This window comes from Mytilus galloprovincialis, chromosome 5, assembly GCF_965363235.1.
Source record: "Mytilus galloprovincialis chromosome 5, xbMytGall1.hap1.1, whole genome shotgun sequence".
NCBI lineage: Eukaryota > Metazoa > Mollusca > Bivalvia > Mytilida > Mytilidae > Mytilus > Mytilus galloprovincialis.
In genome coordinates, this window is record NC_134842.1 from 12,835,019 (window position 1) to 12,849,753 (window position 14,735).

The 14,735-nt window shown below is 32.7% G+C and overlaps 2 protein-coding genes across 3 annotated transcripts in view; one reads left to right on the forward strand and one right to left on the reverse strand.

The window, feature by feature from the left end:
- The window catches only part of LOC143075173 (uncharacterized), a 117,885-nt gene that overhangs the window by 61,197 nt on the left and 41,953 nt on the right, over nt 1–14,735 (forward strand). The window lies entirely within an intron of this gene.
- LOC143074334 (carbonyl reductase [NADPH] 3-like) lies at nt 5,299–9,786 on the reverse strand. Its single transcript, XM_076249838.1, has 2 exons — nt 9,637–9,786; nt 5,299–6,314 (listed from the first exon to the last, which is right to left on the reverse strand). The coding sequence occupies exons 1-2, from the start codon at nt 9,658–9,660 to the stop codon at nt 5,457–5,459; spliced, it is 882 nt and encodes a 293-aa protein (XP_076105953.1). The 5' UTR covers nt 9,661–9,786; the 3' UTR covers nt 5,299–5,456.

Here is a 14,735-nt window from a genome sequence, read left to right on the forward strand (position 1 = left end):
TTTTTTTTGGGGGGGGGGCTCGGTGGCCGAGGTGTCCAAGTATCTAGCCTGTCAACACTTACATGTAGGTTGGTCGAATCCCACACGTGGTAGGAAAGCTCGACTCCAATCTTAATTGAATACAATTATTAGTTTTTCCTACTGAAAGTCGGTGGTTCCCCCCGTGGACTTCGGCTTCCTCCATCAATATAAACTCACTGCCACGAATTAGCATGATGGTGTTGAAAGTTGCGTTAAACAGCAATCAATCAACAAATTAATCGACCAATCATAATTATATATGCAAGAGAGGATAAATTTGTAGCTATCGTTATAAAACATTTTTAAAATTGACTTTCAGTTCATTGGTGTCTTTTGCAATGAATAGAAATAAGAAGATATGATATGTGTGTCAATGAGACAATTCTACATCTAAGTCATAATGTGTAAAAAGTAAACAATTATAGGTTGAATTACGGCCTTCAACACAGAGCTTTTACTCAAACCGAACAGCAAGCTATAAATAAGAGCCACAAAATTTGTTTTATCATATTTTCGCCGCTGCCGGGAAATTCTTCAACTAGTTCCTGTATTAATTGATCTTAATCTTCCGCCGAAATGTTTGAAACGTTATTTTTTGTTTAAATGCACTGTCTCACTTTATCTTAAAAATGCACTTTCGCTTAAAAGATTAAAGATCTATTTCTAAAACGTAATAAGTTAACTGTGTGCTCATTATTGTAGATCCCGTATATTCATTATTGTAGACCCATCGATTAAAATTCAGAATTTGACAATTCTCCATCAATATTAACATAACATAATGACACAACCACATCATATTAAACATGTTTGCACATAATATAAGGGAAAACGCACATAATATAAGGATATTTGCACATCATATAAGTATATTTGCACATCATATAAGAACATTTGCACATCATATAAGTACATTTGCACATCATATAAGGATATTTGCACATCATATAAGTTTGTTTGCACATCATATAAGTACATTTGCACATCATATAAGTATGTATGCACATCATATAAAGATGTTTGGACATCATATAAAGATGTTTGGACATCATATAAAGATACTTGCACATAATATAAGCATATTTGCACGTCATATAAAGGTGTTTGCACATCACATAATGACAAGTGCACATCATATAAAGGTAATGCACATCATATAATGACAAGTGCACATCATATAAAGGTTAATGCAAATCATATAAAGGTTAATGTACATCATATAAAGGTTAATGCACATCATATAAAGGTTAATGCACATCATATAATGAATAATTGTCATAATAAGACAGTTTTGGCGTTCCATATAATTCGGTAGGTCACATTCATGAAAGGGAAGGGGATTATAGTTACGACGTAAGGAAAATATCCGATATCATTTGTGAAATGGTTATTCCATAACAGTCAACCAACTCGTGATGGCGTCCGTAAAATTTAAAGGTTCCGATCTTACTGGTTTGAAAAGACGGCAAAGAGCTACATCACAAATAATATTGACTAGTCTGTATATTGCAGAAAATGGATTAGTGCCTCCTTTGTCAAGTGCATAATCTCTCAAACGTTTTAGAAAATTAACTGGCAGTGAAAAGAGAATAGTTCTTATGTAATGTAATCTAATGGATGATGAAGATGTGAAAGAAGGTCATCAAAGCTCCCAGAGGGTGATCTAGATTTGGAAGACTTTTTTACATTAGGCCGATTGTAATGTTTTTGCCCATGACTACGTTGTTGTCGTAAGGTAGTTTTAAATAAACTCATTGCATTAACATCACTGCAGGCAGGACTTAACAAATGTCCTACTCCTTTAATATTATCATTGCAACCATATGGCATTGCAGTCCCTAACTCCCTTATCGAGAAATTTTCTCTATCTTTGCGGAAAGGAGTACTTAGTACAGGTCTATTTGTGTGGTGATAAATTTTCTCAATGATGCGTAGATAAAGAAGGATCATGGTCCGGTTGATTAAAATGGTTATAAAGAACCCTAAATTGAGGATCTTTATTATCAGACCAGTGTTGATTCATTCTTTTACGCAAAGTTTGACTAGTTTCACCAACATAAAGTAGTCCAGACAAAGTACATTCGATTCCGTACACGACATTGTCCGTGGAACAGTCCAGAGGCTCGAAAGATTTAGTATAATATGTTTTAGATGTTAAATTACTATTAAAATCAGGAGTCGTGATTAACATATCACACGTCTAGCACGTGCTCCTTTTTCCTTGTTTATGTTTACAAGAAGAAATGATACTAGTAGGTGTTGTTTAACTTGTAGCAGGTGTCTTTAAACATTCGAAAACATTAACGAAACAAGGCTTTAATTTATGAAAGGTATCTGAATTTTTGAAATAATAATTACCTTCTGGCTGAACATAAGTCAAATCAGGGATATCCCGGAGATTATTCCGTGGAACACACAAATCAAATGCTACAGTGTTCCGTGCAGCAAAAGAGGACCTTGGTAACCCGGGCGACGTCCCAGCCGGTTTGTTCTTCGTATTATTTGTATTCATCATGCATAAAGCTAACAAGGCAATGATGCCCTCGGGGAATAATCCACCAGCAGTAAAGTTTCTTCTAGGAAGAAACTTGATATTGACTTCGTTGTAGAAAAAAGTAAAATCACAAAAATACTGAACTTAGAGGAAAATCAATTCGGAAAGTCCTTAATCACATGGCAAAATCAAATAACAAAACGCATCAAAAACGAATGGACAAGAACTGTCATATTCCTGACTTGGTACAGGCATTTTCGAATGTAGAAAATGGTGGATTAAACCACGTTTTATAGCGCTAATCCTCTCACTTTGATGACAGTCTCATCAAATTCAGTTATATTTACATTGATGCGTTAACTAAACAGACACAATAAATAATTATATAAAATAGTCGAAATATGGGTACATTAGTCATCATCGTATAACAATTTTAAAAGGAACAATTTAACAGAACACAAAACCATCTATCTACAAACACATTTATTTATTTGTGTGTCTGACGTCAGAAGATTTTATACGTCACATAGATTTGTCGTTCAATGTGCAAGCAAACAATTTTAAAATTTACATAGGCAATGTTAGCATATAGGGTTAAAAAAATCAAAAGTATGTAAGAATAAATTTCAGATATAGACCGAGATTGAAAATAGTCCAAAAGTTATATATATAGAATTTATAAGAATCCACAAATAGTTAATTCCACTACGACTATATACAAAAGACAAACAATTAACTTTGTCGCAAGGAAAAAACATTTTCAATGCTTTAATTAGAATTAAATTAAAGTCAAGTCAAGTTATTTAATATCGGTATTGGTTGTTTTAAACCGTACATTCATTTTTGCGGGATGCGAACCCGGATCGCGTGATTACTAGCCTCAGATGCATCCCCTGAGCTACGGAATCAGACGGTTAAAATTGATTAAATTCATACTTATTTTCAATGTTATTTGTAATATTTATTTTTATGTTGACCTTTCACATACAAATATTAGATTATAATAAGATATTCAGAAAGACGTAAAAACTTCATTTTTTTACATCTTTAAAAGAACACACAATGAGGGATGGTCTGTAAACCACGGGGGGGAGAGGGGGAAAAGGTGGGGGGTAAATATGATTTTAATTCAAAAACAAGTAACACAAGTATAGTAAGAAATGCATTTTATTTATACTATTTGGCCTCTGAAACCACAATATGCACGTTTTTACTGGTATGGGCAGAAATTCTAAGAAATAGTTGCTGAAAATTACTGACATGTTGACAATGTTCACTGTTTGTATTCGTTTTTCGTAGAAATTAATAATAAAAAAAATAACTCAATGAACCTTCATTTTGTAAAGCTCAACACAAACCTGAAAGAAAAAGATCCATAACAGACCGATTTTTGCGGTTTATAGCAACCAAACACAATATTTTCATAATTTGAGATTAACACAATTCTAAAGTTTTTTCTATTAAATTTTAGCTGAATTTTTTTAAAACGATGATAGCTTAATTGCTTTATTCAACCACAAATATCAACCCCAAAATACACAACTGCGATTTTAACGTGTAGCTTAAACTCACAGGTTTCATTTAAGCCCTTGGTGAAATTCGTTGATAGTCAAATGGCAAAGAACTTAAGGTTTGAATCCAAATTTTACGCAAAAAAGTGCTTATGACCCGAATTCGGGTCAAAGGAACGGTCACGAGTTAAGGAAAAATGAGCCAACATCATCTAGGCCAGTTGCTTTGAAAGTAATTTCTTAGTTTCATCCGTTTTGATAAATGGAATCTTAAATTTAACATTCGGGGGAATTTTATCTTGCACGAAATTATTTAGTGTATTTGCTGGAAAGGATTTATTAGTTGTAATATATTCATCTCCTATTGTTTTAAAGTATGTGTTAAAGTTGTTTACTATATCTTGTATATTATCATATTTCTTATTGCTGAAAGTCATGGTAGATGGAATTTCATTTTGAACTTTAGGTTTTAAATCTTTCAGTAAAGCCCAGATTTCTTTAGGTTTTTAGTTATTTTCTATTGCCTGCTTGAAATAGAACTGTTTAGTTTTTTTCTATCAAATTTGTACATTTATTGCGCCAATAACGGAAGTTATCCCAGTCCCCTTTGCTTTGGTAAACATTTTTTTCTGAGCTTCTTTCACCTCATCTGTAAGCCAATCTGGTTGCCTTACATGTTTTATTCTGTTCACTTTCATGGGCGCATGTTTGTTAATTACTGACAGAAATAATTGATACCACATTTCCATGGCAGATTGAACATCAATAATGTGTTCTATTTGTGTAAAATTTGTTTTATTTAAATCTTCAAAAAACTTGTTTTCATTAAAGGTTTTTAAAACATCGATATCGTGTTTGTTTATGTCGTAAGCTTGGCATCTCTTTTTGGTTAATTTTCCTCGTCATATAATATACTGGAAAGTTATCATTAAGGACGATTTTGGAGACATCTGTCTCAACTATGTTAATATAACGATCAGCTTGATTCAGTAGATAGATAAAAACAATATAAATACTAACCGTGATATTTGTTATATTGTTTTGTGATCAATCGTGTCAATTTGGTCATATATCTCTAATGTTTCGGCTCTTATATCCATGCCTTTCAAATATTCGGCTTTGAGCATTCCTGATGAAGGTAGGTCCAGAAAAGCGCTTCGGGCACATGACATTTATAACGTGTTGTTTTTATTTTGTCTTGGTTTTTTTTTTATCATATTTCCCATTTCGAGACAGTCACATTACTCGACAGAAGGGAAAAAGCTAAAAATATTTTCTTTTAATCATTTATTTTAAAACATTTTTTTTCATATAATCATTATAATCGTTTTGTAGCTAAAGTTTCCTGCTATGCATCCTATTCGGGAGTTCTTTTGGTTAAATAGTTTTGCGATACTGAATTGAAATTGTAATTTTTGGATAAGTTTCAGTCATAATAAACTTTTCAAAGAAGGCATCATAGACTTTATCAGTGGATTAGGATGTAAATCCCGTTGATCCCACTTTACTACCACCCTTTCACAAACCATTTCACCTGCTATGGATTTCTCGTCTGCTGGCAGAAGTGCAAGATAGACTGGAGTGTCAGCTCCTTGATCTACCGTCAAGAGGCCTTTATGATCCGACATGTCTGTGTCTACATACCCAGGACAGCATGAATTAACCAAAATTTGTCTCTGATCGGCAGACATATCACGCTGTAATATACTCGTCAACCGGTTAAGTCCCAATTTGGAGACACCATATGCAAACTGTCCAATATAAAGATTAGGATCAAAGTTAGGACAATCAAAAAGATTGTAGTATTCCCAAACAAGACTAGTAAGTTCTTTTACTGTAAGATTTTGACTGGCAAACTTCATTTTTGTCTCTTCTTTCATATTAAAAGCTGTAAAGTTGCCCATTCTACTTGAAACATTGACGACTCTAGCATTTGGTCTAAGGAGAGGAAAAAGGGCTTCCGAAATGTTGACAACGCTTACATAATTCGTCTCGATGACTTTGTTGCCTTCCTCCTTTGTATGAAATGATTTCATAATGCCTGCATTATTAACGAGTATATCTAAGCCACCGTAAGTTTTCTCAAGAAAGTTTTTAATTGTGTAAATGCTTCTTTTGTCTGTTACATCTAATTGGTGAAACTTCGGTGATAACCCTTCTTTCTCCAACTCACGAACAGCGTCTCGTCCTCGTCTTTCGTCTCTTGAAGTAAGGTACACATCTCCATGGAACTTCTGGCAAAGTCCCCGAACAATACCAAATCCAACTCCTTTATTTGACCCAGTCACCTATAAATATATATATATATATATATAATCGACAATGGTAGTCAGAGGGGTTTAAGAACATCAGTTGTTCTACCTGGCTGTTAGTCAAATGCATTTTGTTAAAACATACTTTTTACTCTTTTTGTCTTTTTGGAAAATGTTGTTTGTGCTGTATTTAGACCCTTATACAACAAAGTGTTATACATGCACACGTATAAAAATTGCAGTTTTTTTATCCAACTTAATCATAGGTTTGAACGTTGTTTTCATTTAAGACTTGTTCATATTTATTTCGTTTGGGTTTGTATTATATTTTCTCTCCGGTTTATATCATCCGTTCATCCTATTTCGAGTCTTTAAAATTTAAGAGTCTATCCTAAATTAAGGTAAATTATATGGCCTTCTAAATACTTTTTCGATTCCTAACATTACTGAAGAGACATTAACTGTCGAAATCCGGATATGGTGTAAACAAAATTTAAGCGCCTCTTGTTTGTGGTTTATTATCTTTCCACGATGTACAAAAGTTGCGGTTTTTATCCAACGCAATCATAGGTTTGAACGTTGTTTTCAATTTAGACTTGTTCATATTTATTTCGTTTGGGCTTGTATTATACATGTTATATTTTCCCTCCGGTTTGCCTTACAGCTTGAAGGCATTTGTCCTGCAATCACCCAGCTATTGTACATATATCACGAACTTGTGCAAATAAAGTCTCTTGTTACTCCGTTTCCATATTGAGCAAACGGAAATGTGAATATTTATTTTTGAATGATCTTTCATTTTTGGGTCTTCATCGTGTCCGCGTTTCAAATCTGTCAATTTCTTTGAAAAATCAGAGACAACTATTTGAATTAAAACAACAAAACCTTTAAAGTGTCGGTTGTTCAAAACAGGATAAAAACAAATATAATGGAGTTATCGTCGTGTAAATAGGTAAGTAAGACTATATATGTACATTGATTTGCGTTAGGTTAAAAAAAAAGGGGGGAGGGGTACAACGTTGTAGTTAACCATCTTCAACATTAGATATATACGATATATGTACATTGTCGGAAAATATAAAATGTATTTGTACTCACTACAAAACAGAAGAAAAGTTCGTCGAGCCTTGCTTTTCGTCCAGTTTCTAAAGATCGTAGGCCTACAGATAAATGGTATATATTCCTACAATGTACATATATTGTATATATCCAATGTTGAAGATTGAACAAACAAACTATATAAAAACTTTTACTTTTATGTATTTTTTTCAATTCATGAAGATATATTAAATCGCATCTTTTAATAAAGACATAAAATTAACTATTATGCAGAGAGCTATTCTGGATATACCTTTATCTAGAACGCTCAGACCCTAAAATAAAATTAAAAAAAAGGATTTTTTTTTTAATAATACCTAAACCCGTCCAGAGCTATATGAGCAAACGGGGCCTAAAAAAATAGCCAAATTCTCAAAAAGACAATTTAGCCTGAGGGAGTTTGAATCTTAGTTTCTCTATTATTTCTAAATTTTATCAACGGAGATGTTAAAAATGAAAAGAACACGTTATATATTTGATGAGTCCGAAGCGCTTTTCTGATATTACCTCAAAGTCGAATATTTGAAAGCCAATGATGTACATCGGGGGATCCAGGGGTCCCCCTTTTCTGTGAAAAAAATCGACTCTTCCCAGTCTGCGTTTAAACTCTCACGGTGGATCGCGATTCTTTAACAAAACAAATCAGACAACAAGTATGATTCAACTAAGCTGTAAAGTGCGGATGTAAATTACAGCATATACAAACCATATATGTACGTTGCCGAAAAATATTAAAAGCAAAACGATTTATGTTAATGTAACTGGTTTACTACAAAATTGACCCCCCCCCCTATTTTTTATCATGACGCATAGGTGTAGTCTTACTAACCTATTTACACGACACTACATTTCTATCTAGTCCATTCACATGATTCAAGATATAAGCTTGATTATTATCATGTTAGACAAACAAATTATATAAAAACTCATGAATATCAATTGATTAATGTATCTGCATGGTGGAGCAGAGAGTTAATTTATTGACAATAATACAACATCTTGATATGTATATGATTGTAAAATTTATGTATTATAAATAAGTTGCAATATGTGCACATGCATATTATATATGTATAATTTATGCAAATGTTCAAAAAGTTTAAATAAAAGTGATATTTACATGTACAGGTGCGGATCCAAGATTTTAAAAATTTGTAGGGGCTGACAAGCAACGTCTGGGGTGATACTTGTAAAAGGTATAGCCATTTATCATACAAGAAGCTCCATAAGGGGTCTCTGATTTCGATGAGATTATCTCGCATATACGAACAGCTAGACTTGCTACATGTCCATTCCTTGTTATTTGTTTTTCCATCTTGCCCCTTTAACAATTTTACTGCTATAACTAAGAGATTACCATGAGACTGACATCTGCAGAGAAAGGGCAATCAGTATACTGGCAGTTGTCAGTAAACATATGAATTAGTAAAAAAGAAAGCTTAAAGTTTAATCAATATCAGTTCCAAGTAATTTCGAACGAATGAACAGGTTTCATTAAATATGGTTACAGGTAATAAACAATCGATAGTTAAGAAAGTTTTTTCGTCGACTTTGTTTTCAATGCAGTAGTTTTCATACTGTTTTTACGCCAGTATTCTACAGTTTTAATAAGTTGAAAGTAGTTGCCAAAAAAAAAGGATATTTAAACATGCAAAATATATAAGGAATAAAATTATATAGATAATAAGGACTGTTAACTTTTCTACCTCAAATTTAATTCCAGTTCATGACATTAATTCGTATCCGTCGGAAATTATTACAGGTGTGCAACATATGCAATTTATTTATATATTTTCGCAAAAAAGAATTTAAGCATGTGACCTTATTTTTTTCTTATGCAATGTATGGCGTACTGTTTAAATCATGCTATATCAAAATCGCCCAAAAAGAAGAGAAAGAAGAAAGGGAACATAAAATAATCAAACTGTTATTTCTCAAAAAGTAAATTATATTTTCCTTTGCTTATTTCGAGAGTGCATATCACATGTACATTTGACAAAATAATGTGAAGAGATCTTCTCTGTATCGTTTTCCCTAAATATTGATTGATATTTGTTTGCTTTAAACGTTCAGCGGCAGTTTATCCTTATGTAAACTTATTTTGACTGTGACAGTTTTTGACATTAACACATGTATTTTACACATCAATTAATATAGATTCGCAGATACTACTCAATACCTGTATTTTTCTCAATAAGTATTGGACCCATACAAAAATACTAGACCGGTCGATTAGCATATTAGTTAAGAAAATATTTACCACTGCCACTTTCCTTGCACCCATATTTCCTCACCTTTGTTTGAAGACTTTTTATCAGGTACGATAACAAAGTGTAATGTCTAATCATATGTGTTTAATAGTGTAACAAAAGTACATAAGATATACGAAATACACAACTAGTGCAGTAAATATATATACAATATAAATACGATTTACGTTTATAATAAATAGAATCATTTAAATTGATTGATTGATTAATTAATTGATTAATTGATTGACATCGCAATGTTTTTGGCCATTTCTGCTTTTTCCTTTTACATTTAAAGGGACTTTCCTAATACGCGTATTTAAACGATAACTGACTTAATTCTTCCGGTAAAGTACAGGTCTGCCTCCCAGGGGAGTATTTTCGTATCGTTGAAATAATTGCGAGGAAAACATTTTGGAAAACGCCGGTGCACATTATGTACTGTGCAGTTGTTCTCCATTAAAATCTGGCTAAAACGACGTCAGTATCTGTGATATCTATCGTATCTGGACACCCTACACACCTTGTTTGAATTACTCAAGAGTTGTGATTGTAACTATGCACGCTGGTAGTACATTCCAGATTCGATAACCAAATAAAAACATATACACCTTTAGTTATCTTTCAAGGAGAGGAAAAAAACAAAGAAAAATATAAACACCTTATCTTTAAAGGAGAGTGAAACCCCAAGAAAAACATAAACACCTTATCTTTAAAGGAGAGTGAAAAACATAAACACCTTATCTTTAAAGGAGAGGAAAAACATAAACACCTTATCTTAAGAGGAGAAGGAAAACATACACACCTTATCTTTAAAGGAGAAGGAAAACATATACACCTTGTCTTTAAAGGAGAAGGAAAACATATACACCTTATCTTTAAAGGAGAGTGAAAAAAACAAAGAAAAACATAAACACCTTATCTTTAAAGGAGAGTGAAAAAAACAAAGAAAAACATAAACACCTTATCTTTAAAGGAGAGGAAAAACATAAACACCTTATCTTTAAAGGAGAGTGAAAAAAACAAAGAAAAACATAAACACCTTATCTTTAAAAGAGAGTGAAAAAAACAAAGAAAAACATATACACCTTATCTTTCAAGGAGAGTGAAACCCCAAGAAAAACATAAACACCTTATCTTTCAATGAGAGGGAAAAAACAAAGAAAAACATAAACACCTTATCTTTAAAGGAGAGTGAAAAAAACAAAGAAAAACATAAACACCTTATCTTTAAAGGAGAGGAAAAACATTAACACCTTATCTTTAAAGGAGAGTGAAAAAAAACAAAGAAAAACATAAACACCTTATCTTTAAAGGAGAGGGAAAACATATACACCTTATCTTTCAAGGAGAGTGAAACCCCAAGAAAAACATAAACACCTTATCTTTCAATGAGAGGGAAAATTAAGGGTAAGTGACCATATTTTGGAAATTGAAAGGTGCAGATACAAAATATAAAAAGAGAAGAACGTTAATGTCAACATTGTTATCTAGATAAAATAGATGGCGAAGAACAAAAAATGAAGATTTGAGACTTGAATTTTTACAGAAAGTTAAAAATATCTCTTCTAATATAGATAATATAGACGATTTTGATAAATTGTTTTTATGTCTTTCGTCAATTATGCAGTATGCTGCTCCATTTGTTAAAACGTCATGGTCACTGTGGAGGGTGGACTCAACAACTGCAAGATAGATACATATGTGTATAATGTTTTGTTCTTTTATTGGTTTTTTTATGATGTAATTGTTTACTTATTTTGTTGATTTATGTATGCCTTCAACCACCAGGGTGGGGTATAAATGTACATTATTCAATAAACTTTAAACTTTACAAAGTGTCCTTTTAATTTTCAAGTACATTTATTACTGCTATTATCAGGAGTTTTTCAAAACTATCGCAATCTTCTGAAGTTACGTTCCCTAAAACTGAACCATAATAGACTATGTAGGTATAGCCTATTGTTCAACGTTGTACGGTGACCTAAACTGGCTATACGTCATTTGGTCTCTGGTGGAGCGGAGAGTTATTGCATTGGAAATCATATATTATCCATGTTATCTTAATATTTTTATTATGGTAGAATGTATGTTTTATACATAAGTTGCTTTATGTGCACATGCATGTTACATGTATATGCAAATGTTCAAAAAGTTTAAACAAGAGTGCGGATCCAGGATTTAAAAAAAGGGAGGGGCCTGGCAAGCAATGTTTGGAGTGAGTGATACTTGTAAAAAGTCTTTGCATTAATCATACAAAAAACTCCATAAGGGGCCTCTAATTTTAATGAGATTATCTAAGATATATACGACCAGCATGTTCCGTTTAACTTAAAGTTTCATCAATATCAGTTCCAAGTAATTTTAAAGAATGAACCGGTTTCATTTAAAAATATGTTGACAGGTATAATAAACAATTCTGATAGTTGGGGACGTTTTTCCGTCGAAATAAGTATCATACACTTTGTTTTCTATGCAAATTCAATAGTTTTCATACTTTTTACACCAGGATTCTACAGTTTTGTTAAGTTGAATTAAGTTCCAAAAGAAAAGGGATATATTAACGTGCAAAATATACTAAAAAGGAATAAAATTATATAGATAAATGAGAACTGTTAACTTTTCTACCTCCGATTAAATCCAATTCATGACAATAATTCGTACTGATGTATGTCGGAAAGTACGTATTACAAGGGTGCAAATTTGTCTATATATTTAAGCTAAAAAAAAAAACCTGTGACAATTTTTTTTTCTTTTGCAATCCATGGCGTACTATTTAAAACATGTTATATCAAAATCACACAAAAAGGAAAGAAAGGGAACATGAAACAATCAAACTGTTATAGCTCAAAAAGGAAAACCATGCATTCCCCAGGAATATATTTTCCTTTGCCTATTTCGAGAGTGCATATCACATGTACATTTAAATACAAATGTGTCACTGTAACAAGTAAAAAAATAATATGAAAAGATCTTCTCTGTATCGTTTTCCCTAACTATTGATTGATAACTGTTTGTGTATCGTTCACGGTGGCAGTTTGTTCTTAAGGTCTATCTTTTAGATGAGGAAACAAACACTTGAATATTTAATATACAGAACATATGTAAACTTATTTTGACTGTGACAGTTTTTGACATAAACACATGTATTTGACACATCAATACACATGATACATAAGCAACAAGACGGATGTCAATGACATGTGGAGCTGGATCTGCTTAATTACCCTTCCAAAGCACATGAGATCACCCCCAGATTTTGGTGGGGTTGGTGTTGCTTATAAATAGTCTTTAGTTTTCTATGTTGTGGTTTGTGTACTATTGTTTGTTCTGTTTTTCTGTTTGTCTTTTTCTTTTTTAGCCATAGCTGTTACCTTCTGTAGATCCCTCCTCTATCAGGAGAACCTGGAGTTCATCCAGTAAAATTTTGTTACTTTATATTTACATCTGTTTCCAGTCACTATACATTATCTTTAAACAATTTTTATCTATTTACAGCCTATGAGTTTGGTAAACCTTACTACTTTTAAATGTTTATTTACTTTAAAGGAGCGCACTACGCTTTTCATGGAGCGAGTAACACAGGCTTCTAGTGATTGATTCCACCAAATTTATGTCATTTTTCTCTAACACATAGTACCAATCAAAAAGACTACAGTCCAAAATTAATTGTATCATATTCGAGTTGCTAACGCATGTGTCAGTCCATGAAGCGGTCCCAATCTTTGGTACAACAACTGCATAAAGCTTTGAGATAAAGATGTCTCTAATACTAGTTAAGGCAGAGCATACGACAGTATAGCTCAAATTTTGGGCACCATGATTGGTTAATAAAATTATCTTACGACAAGAAAATGTTCTAAATTTTCAGTTCCTTCCTCACATAGCGGACAAATTGAAGTTTTTTGACCATTTGAAAATTTTGAACGGTGGTACTGTAGAATATATGTATCCAAAAGCATTTTGATCTTATAACAGGCTTTTCGTATACACATTTGTTCTGAACCAGCAATTTTCCATATAGAATTAACAACACCAATTTTACAGTTTTTGATATTTAAGTACCGTAATGACGGTTTTGATTTGGCTTCAGTAAACAGTTTTTCGGACCAAAAGCCATCAACACACTTTTTTACTTTCATTTTCCACTTGTATTTTGTCTCTGGTTTAAGTAAAACCTCTGAGGCACACGGTAAGTTATATTGTTTCAAAATCTTGTCAGCCCTAATAAACCAGCTTTTCGAGTTTTTTCCTTTAATTTGTAGACAGTTGACGCTTAGCAAGATCATTTTCGACAGAGTCACTTCTAGCTATGGTACCAAACGTTATCAGAATCTTTTTATGTAGAAGTGCAATAATAGATAATTGACCTAAAAGTAGATAAGCTCCAGCATTGGAGGCTCTAGCGGGTAGATTTTGAATTTGTTTCAGAAAGTTATTACAAAAAATATCTAAGCGGGAAATATCTTTAGCACTAAGATTTACAATTTCAAGTCCAAATAACAAACGTGGAACCATATACGTTGACCATAGTTTACATGACACCTCTGGGTTAAGTCCATTTAAACCATGCAGTCCTGAGCCCAAAAGTGCATATGATGTCTGTCTTGCAGTTTTTAGACGATTTCCAATAATTGTTCTTGTTGCCTCTACTTCACGAGAGTCTCTATCAATTCCTTTATGTTTATAATTTTCTACAGTTTCTAATGTTTCTGAGCCAATGTGGAACTTTTCCATTTGATTCCAAAGGTTGCAATTTAAAGATGAGTTCCATATCATAACTTTAGTTTTTTCCTTACTTATATTATATTCTCCTGTCTCTGCAAAATGGGCAGTATAGCTAATCATAGTCTGGAGTTCATCAGGTTTTGAAGAGATAAGTAGCAGATCGTCTGCACACATTGGAGTACCCACAAACACATTTCCAATTTTAAAACCCAAACTGTCACTTTCTAACTTTTTTATTAGCGGATTAACGTAGAGTTTGTAGACAGAGGGAGACCATACGCTGCCTTGACGGACGCCTTGGAGTTCAGCAAACGAAGTAGATAACTTGCCTTCCCATCGAACTGCAGAGCTCATATTCGTGTACCAATCATTTAAGATTTGC